The following is a 7,895-nucleotide window of genomic DNA, read 5'->3' as shown; positions in this document are numbered from 1 at the left end:
TTTCTTAATGATGTGGCAATTTATGTTGCAGCTGTGCTTCTGGCTGTTGGCCCCCTCAGTGGAATCTTTTACTCTTACTCTAAGATAGTTTCCTCCATATGTGCAATCTCATCAGCTCAGGGGAAGTATAAAGCATTTTCTACCTGTGCTTCTCACCTCTCAGTTGTCTCCTTATTTTATGGTACAAGCCTGGCAGTGTATCTTGGTTCTGATGTGATTCAAAATTTACACTCAACTGCAACAGCATCAGTAATGTACACTGTGGTCACACCTATGTTGAACCCCTTCATCTACAGTCTGAGGAATAAAGATATAAAGAGAGCTTTGAGAAGACTCCTTGGGAGAGAACCTATAAAAGGATCAATTGCTCTTCTTTTGAAGAACTGTCCCTGTTATCAGGACTCAAAGGATCAGCGACAGAAATGTTGAAAGTATGATTATATTATGGAAGTAGAATTTGTTCATTCTGATAATCTTCTGAAACGTCTATGATTTTTATGTATCTCACTTTGTTTTTTTCTTTTTTTGGAGAGTTTTTGCTATAGGGCGCATGCACTCACCAAAAATACAGAGAGAGACACAGAGAGACAGAGACACAAAAAGGGAGATATCACCCCCCAGGGGTGATATAAGATACCTAGGAGTAAATTTAACCAAAGAAGTCAAAGACCTCTATAAGGAAACCAATGAAAACCTAAAAAAAGAACTAGAAAATGACAACAAAGAAGTGGAAGGACATCCCATGTTCCTGGATTAGAAGAATTAATATATTTAAAATGGTAATTCTAGGGACCAGCAGGTGGTGTAATGATTGCGTTGCTGGACTCCCACATAGTCAACTGTGGTTCAAGTCCTGGACCTGGTGGTTTAATACTCACACCAGGGGCAGCGTCACACGGACCAGCAGAGCCCCGTGCGGCATGAAGGGCTCTCCGGCGCCATGGACTGTCTGCGGTGCCTGCCCAGGCTCCTTCCCCGCCGTGGGGCTGCACCTGCGGCCCCGGTGCGCCCTGACCTTGGGCCTGACCCTCCGGACTGGCGTCCCCGTCCGTGGCCGCGCGGCTGACCTCCTGCAAAGCCGCCACCCGGTCGCGCCACTGGACCCCACCCGTCTGGTGAGATGCCCCAGTTCGGGACCACGGATGTCTCCCAAGCCACGCTCTCCAGCATATCCCCGGTGTTCACCGTGGCGAAATTTGACAAAGAGGGCAACGTTACTTCTTTTGAAAGGTAATAAACCGAGTTATACCAAGAGTTGGGTCTTCAAGCCAGAGATCTGAGATTTCAGCATTCAATAAACATCACGACCAGAAACAACAGGATTATTATGAGAACGGAGTATCTGAAAGCCGTGATAACCCCAGAGTGTCTTCTGATACTGGATTACCGTCATTTAAACCTCGAGCACGGGCTTTTCCGGGAACTGCCTTCCCAGCTGGCTGTCCAGGGTCAGCTCGTCACGTACCCGCTGCAGTTCAAGTTCCGGGCTATTCAGGCGCTCCTGCAGAACCGCATCGGCGTCCTTCAGGAGCATCTCAGCGTCTTGCAGCCCCTCATCCTTGAGACACTGGACTCTCTCGTGGACCCCAAGTACTCCTTCATGGACAGAAGCAAACTGCATGTCTTTTTTTTTTTTTTTTTCTTTCCTTTCTTTTTTTTTTCTTTATTAGCCAAACCACCTGGTTTTATATTGCATTTGAATAGATTCTTTTTTTTTTTAATTTTTTTTTCATTTCATTTTCTTCCATACATTCAATCACATTATTGTTTGTCTTACAAAATGGATATTTAAACAGGTGAACATTTCTCCCTAGTACTGTTGATAAAACTACAAAATATCTTCAAAAGATACTACCATACCTCCTTGTGCCATTAATGCTCTGGCAAAAGCCTGTCAGAGCTAGAAACAGACTGTAAGATTTTCACAGAGTCGATTTTGGAGATCCTGGATGATGAGGAGGTGCTGGAGGAGCTCTGCCTGACCAAGTGGACTGACCTGCATGTCTTTGAAAAGAGCAGTGCTGGGATCGACCACGCTGAAGAGATGGAGCTGCTGCTGGAGAACTACCACCGCCTGGCTGAGGAGCTCTCCAATGCGGCCTGGGAGCTCTGGGTACTCGTTGATGACTCCCAGAGCATCATCTTCATCAACCTGGACAGCCACCACAACGTGATGATGAGGCTGAACCTGCAGCTGACCATGAGCACCTTCTCTCTCTCACTCTTCGGACTGATGGGAGTTGCTTTTGGGATGAATTTGGAATCTTCCCTTGAAGAGGACCACAGAGTGTTCTGGCTGATCATGGGAATTACGTTCATGGGCAGTGGCCTGATCTGGAGGCGTCTGCTCTGGTTCCTCGCCAGATGGCCTTGGCGCAAGAAGTATCCTGAGGAACCGGTAGGAAGGCATGCAGGAAGAAGAGCAGTGCTGGGATCAACCATGCCGAAGAGATGGAACTGCTGCTGGAGAACTACCACCTCTTCTGCTATGACAGCCCCGGGACCCTCTGGTACTCCTTTCACAGCTTTCTTTGGTAGAATTGGACACTTGTCAAATCACGTTATTTCAGTGATGACGTCTGAAGATAAAGCATCGTGGTGGTCACATTGCAGGACTGGATTGCATTTGCAGAGCACTGAATGAACAGTGGAGACTGAAGTCCTGGCCATTGGACCTTCAGCATTTTCATAGACACAACTGAAGTGTAGAGAGGTTTCGTCTAAACCAAAACAGACCATGTTGTAGACATTACATCATTTTTACCTATCAAGAGACACTTGGCTGTTTCCTGCTAAGGGGAGCCTAAAGAAAGGGCAAACCCATGGTGGTGAGGCCAGGAGGCTGCAGGGTCGTATTCCTGGGATTTTCTGACTCTGGGTAATTGAGAGCTGGCATAACATCTGGCAGCCCTAAGATGAATCGATCCTTGACTCAATGTCTGTCCCTGTACCTGCTCCCTGGTGTGTAAAGCACATAAAGAGAAATGCTAATTAATATTAGTGCTGTCCGACTCCGAGTAATGAAGATTCCTGTGCCCCCCAACACTCACTCTCTGCTTGGCTGCATGAGAGCTTTAGCAGTAACAAGAGTTTCTCCATCTGCAGGTGCTCTGTGGTTGCTCGGTCCATGTCTGAGCTAGAGCAGAGGTCCTGATGCTGCCCTGAAGTACTATGTTACAGCCCGGCTGTGGCCTGCACCTCAGGCTGACAGGTGGCTTTCTAAAACTGGGTGTGGACAAATGTTAGAATTGTGATGTCTTTTCATTTTCATCGTCAGATTTGAGTTTAAAACAAGTGGCCAGTGTCTGTAAATCTGGAACTGCTGTTGTACTCCTCACCGTCCCTAGCTCCCAGGGCTGCAGTAATGCGTGACACAGGACAGTATGCTGGCTTCCGGAAGTGAGTGGTGTGAGACGGTGACCCTACACTCGGACAGGAGGAGCAAAGGGGTGGACGGGCCTGCCCTAGGGTGCAGGGACCCGATGACCCTAACGGGGTACTCAGGGAGGAGGTGCAGATCCACTCCCGGGTGGTCTGGTGATAGGGATAGAGATGTCATTCCCGTGGCTCCCTTGAAACAAGCCACGAAGTCACAGGGGAGGTTGCCCTCCTGTGTGATGGGAAGCTGGGAGCAGGGTGGGTCCGTACAGGCTGAGCTGAAAGTGGCCCGGTGGCCTGCTGTCCCCCTGGGGTGGGATTCTGCCTCGGTGTGGGGGCTGGGTGTAAACGCTCTCTGGCTCTAGGAGCCTCTGAGGAGTCCCAAGGGTACCCTTGGTGGCACGCTGAGATGTCACAGCACCCCTAGGGCACACCTCAGTGCTCTGTGACTGCGTTTTGGTCTCACCCCCACAGAGGTTTGTAACAAAAATCTCCTAACTGTGACGCAGGAAGATGTGGAACTCAGAGGGCAAGGTTTGATTTGACTAGGATCCAGCAGAGAGCAGGAGTTTGATCATTTTTCCTTATATATTATTAGTGCATGTTCGGGGGCTTGATACAAGTATTTTTTTTGATGAATCATGTCGTGTTAATTAATAAAAGGGGGGAAACCAGCAGTTAGCATAATGGCTATGTCGCTGGACTCCCACGTAGTCAACCGTGGTTCGCGTCCTGGACCCGGTGGCTTAAAACTCACACCGGGTGCGTGTGCATGCATGCCCAAGATCCTGAGAGGAGAATGGAGGAGAAGGGATTGTGGCATGACCATCCCCCCTGGGGGGTGATTTCTCGCTTTCTGTCACTATGTCTCTCTCTGTCTGTCTGGCGAGCGCACGCGCCCTATAGCAAAAAACCTCTTAAAAAATTAATAAAAGGGAAAATAATGTAACTACCTCATAAATATCACACAGGGAAGTTACCAGGGGTGTGTAAATTTCTTGACAGAGATGGAGTATGATTTCAGAACGTCAGTCAGCCTGTTCCACTTGGTGTTTACAGCTGCTTCTTAACATGAGCAATAAGCCAGGCTGAGGCCCACACACTGAGGCCCACTGGTCTTATGTTAGACGTTCAGGCATATCATCCCACATGCTGAGGCCCACACGCTGAGGCCCATACGTTGAGGCCCACTGGTCTTATGTTAGAGCAGAGTGAAAGCAGGTGATCAAATACCAAGCCTGGGTCCTCTGGGTAAGTATGGCCGCATTCACACTGACATTTGCAGGTGTGTGGGATGATATGCCTAAACGTCTTCCTCTTTGGAAGGCCCGTAAGCAGAGGGGCACACAGACATGACCCTAGGATGCTGTTAACACTCCCATCCTCTTTGATAGACATGCACTGTGAAGAGTCACCACTGATCTGGCTCGCATTTGAAAGGGTGTTTGTTTTGGTGAGTTATTCTAAGATTCGTACACAGCTTTATTTTTTAGAGTTGCAATATTACAGTCACACTTTGGACCTTGGCTTGACTTAAGCAGTACCTTGGGGAGTGATCTAAGGGACGGTGTGTGCAGAGGTTCACTGCAGGTCATTTGAGTCTCAGGTCTGTGAAACAGAGGCATGAGCACCTCAGTCTCACAGCTTTGCAGAAACCCCCTACATGTGAAGATAGTACAAAGACAGTACACATCTGTAAATGTCTTCTGATATTTTGAAATAAAGATCATTTTAAATTAAAAAAAAAAACAAACTCACATCAGGCACATGTGCATGTGCACCCGAAATCCTGAGAGGATAATGGAGGAAATGGGACTGTGGAATGGCTATCCCCCCCAGGGGATGATTTCTCACTTTCTGTCTCTCTGGTGACTGCATATGCTCTATAGCAAAAGTCTCAAAAACATGGCAATTACACCCAAATTAACCTACATATTTAATGCAATCCCTATCAAATTATCAGAGACATTCTTCACAGATCTAAAGACAATCATAGAATTCATCTGGAATTATAAAAGACCCAATATTGCAAAAGGAATCCTGAACAAGAAGAGTGGAATAGGAGGCATCGCACTCCCTAACTCCAAAATATATTATAAAGCAGTGATAATCAAAATAGCAGGGTATTGGCACAAAAACAGACAGGTAGACTGATGGAACAGAATAGAGACTCCAGAAATAAACTCCAAAACACACAATGAACTGATTTTGTACAAAGGCTATCAGTCAACCCCTTGGTAAAAGAAAAACCTCTTTAGCAACTGGTGCTGGAAATACTGGGTATCCACCTGCAGAAAGATGAAACTGAATCCCCATCTTTCACCATTAACAAAAATCAACTCAAAATGGATCAAAGATCTGAATCTAAGACCTCAAACTATAAAACTCCTGGTGGAAAACACTAGGGAAACTCTGGGAGACATTGGGGTAGGCAAAGGCTTCTTGAATAAGACCTGCAAAGCAAGTCAATAATCACAAATATACAGAAGTTTGATTACATCAGATTAAGAAATTTATGCAAAAGACATAGTAATTAGTGTGAATCGACAACCCTCAGAATGGCAGAGTATTTTTGTAAACTATGCCTCAAATAAGGGACTTATAACTACAATACACAGGGGACACAAGTAACTTAAGCAAAAAAAAAAAAATCAAACAAACAAAAAACAACTCTCTAAGAAAGACATGGAAGACATATGAACAACCAAAAAGCAAATGAGGAGGAAATGTTCAACATCCCTTATTATAAGGGAGATGCAAAACAAAGCTACAATGAGATACATCGAACCCCAGTCAGAATGGCAAAGATTAAAAAAATGAAAAGGATAAGTGTGGGTGAGGCTGTGGTGAAAGGGGAACCCTCCTACACTGCTGGTGGGAATGTAAATTGGTCCAGCCACTGCAGATAACAATATGGAGGTTCCTCAAAGATCTACAAATAGCCTACCATTTGATCTAACAATTCCACTTTTGGGTATCTACCTAAAGTATAGGAGAATGCTCAGTCAGCAAACTGCTTATATATCTATGTTCATTGTGGCATTATTCACAATTGCTAAGACATGAACCAACCCAAATTTTCACAGACAGATGAATGGATTGAAAAAATGTTGCACATATACTCTATGGAATATTACTCAGCCATAAAAATCAACAAGATCATCCCAGCATTTGATAGAAAGTGGACAAATAAGGAAGATTTACTGCTGAGTGGAGCAAGCCAGGCTATGAAAGAGAGACACTATGTCTCCGCTTAACATATACTGATTACCTGCATTTTATGGTGGAAACTGAAACAGACTAGAGGATAAAGAAGCATGGAAAATGCTGTGGGATACTAAAAACAGTGTGCGAAGAGGGTGGGAGAAGGGGGAGTGTATGAGGAAAGGAATTAAGGAGGAAAATCGAGGCAAGACACCAGTTACATAACCAGCATGCCATCTGCTGGTCTCAATATTTTAGAAATTTTATTAAGCTCCAGAACAAATCAATAAACAAGAAAGTGAAGTTTGTGTAGATTTTCCCTCAGTGTGATCTTAAAAGAATTTGTTTACTATTGTAATTCCAATGTGAAAGTTCACCCCCAAAAATAAATAAATAAAATAAAAGTGGGCAGGGAATATAGCTTAAATTCACTAGGTTCAAATGTGCCTCCTTATCTGACTTAAAATTTGCTGGGTGAAATTAAAGAAATCCTTGAAAGCCTAAAATAAATGTCCTCTCAATAAATAACAAAAGAACTTAAATCACATTCAGCAAATCTGAAACTATACATTGTATTTTACTACTTCTTAAATCTTTACATCTACCCATTAAAGTATAGAAGATGATGTACCTGTATAAAGGAGATTATTTGTTGCAGTAAAGGATGGGTTGGCTTGTTTTATGTTTTACTCTTGAAGTATAGTCCTTTTATCTGCTTGAAAGTGTTTAGTGCCACTTACGTATATAACTCTTCCCATTGCTCTAAGTTAACTATTTCACCCTTTTCTAAACTGACATAATCACCAAAGTTATGGTGAATGAATATTGCCTAAATCACTTATTTTATATCTTATTTATGCTCATAATTTCTTCAGTCTTCATAATCAAGCACAAACTAAGTTGAATTTCTATTCAGTCATAAGATTCAGTGTCTTGGCCTTCCCAAGTTCCACCCACCTGCACAGAAGAGAACCAGAGAGGCAGCTACTGAAGAAGAGAAGTGGAAGTTCCCTGTCAGTGTTCTATTACCTAAGTCTGTGCTTTTGGATCCTTGCCTGTACTTCTGCCTCTCCATTGCCTTCCCAAGTTACCTTACCTGAATGGCAGAGACCCAGGCAGCAGCTGCTGAAGAAGAGTGGCTGGGAAGTTCCCCATCAGTGTTTTGCAAACTATATCTGTGCTTTGGATTCTTGCATGTCCCATTGCCCCTCTATTGCCTTCCCAAGTTTCATTCACTTGTGCAGCAGAAGCCCAGGAAGCCACCTTCTTCTTCTTCTTTTTTTTTTTTTTTTTTTTTTTTGGGGGTTTTTTCA

At 44.4% G+C, this 7,895-nt stretch overlaps 1 protein-coding gene across 1 annotated transcript; it reads left to right on the top strand.

Moving 5' to 3' along the window:
• The first annotated feature begins 920 nt into the window (after nt 1–920).
• LOC102471575 (magnesium transporter MRS2 homolog, mitochondrial-like) lies at nt 921–2,644 on the top strand. Its single transcript, XM_014590041.1, is given in 3 exon segments — nt 921–1,046; nt 1,079–1,629; nt 1,876–2,644. Coding segments are annotated over 3 exon segments (1,446 nt in total).
• The last annotated feature ends 5,251 nt before the right edge of the window (nt 2,645–7,895 follow it).

Source organism: Tupaia chinensis, unplaced genomic scaffold, assembly GCF_000334495.1.
Source record: "Tupaia chinensis unplaced genomic scaffold, TupChi_1.0 Scaffold000397_1, whole genome shotgun sequence".
Lineage (NCBI taxonomy): Eukaryota > Metazoa > Chordata > Mammalia > Scandentia > Tupaiidae > Tupaia > Tupaia belangeri.
This window is presented reverse-complemented; position numbering and strand designations above follow the sequence as displayed.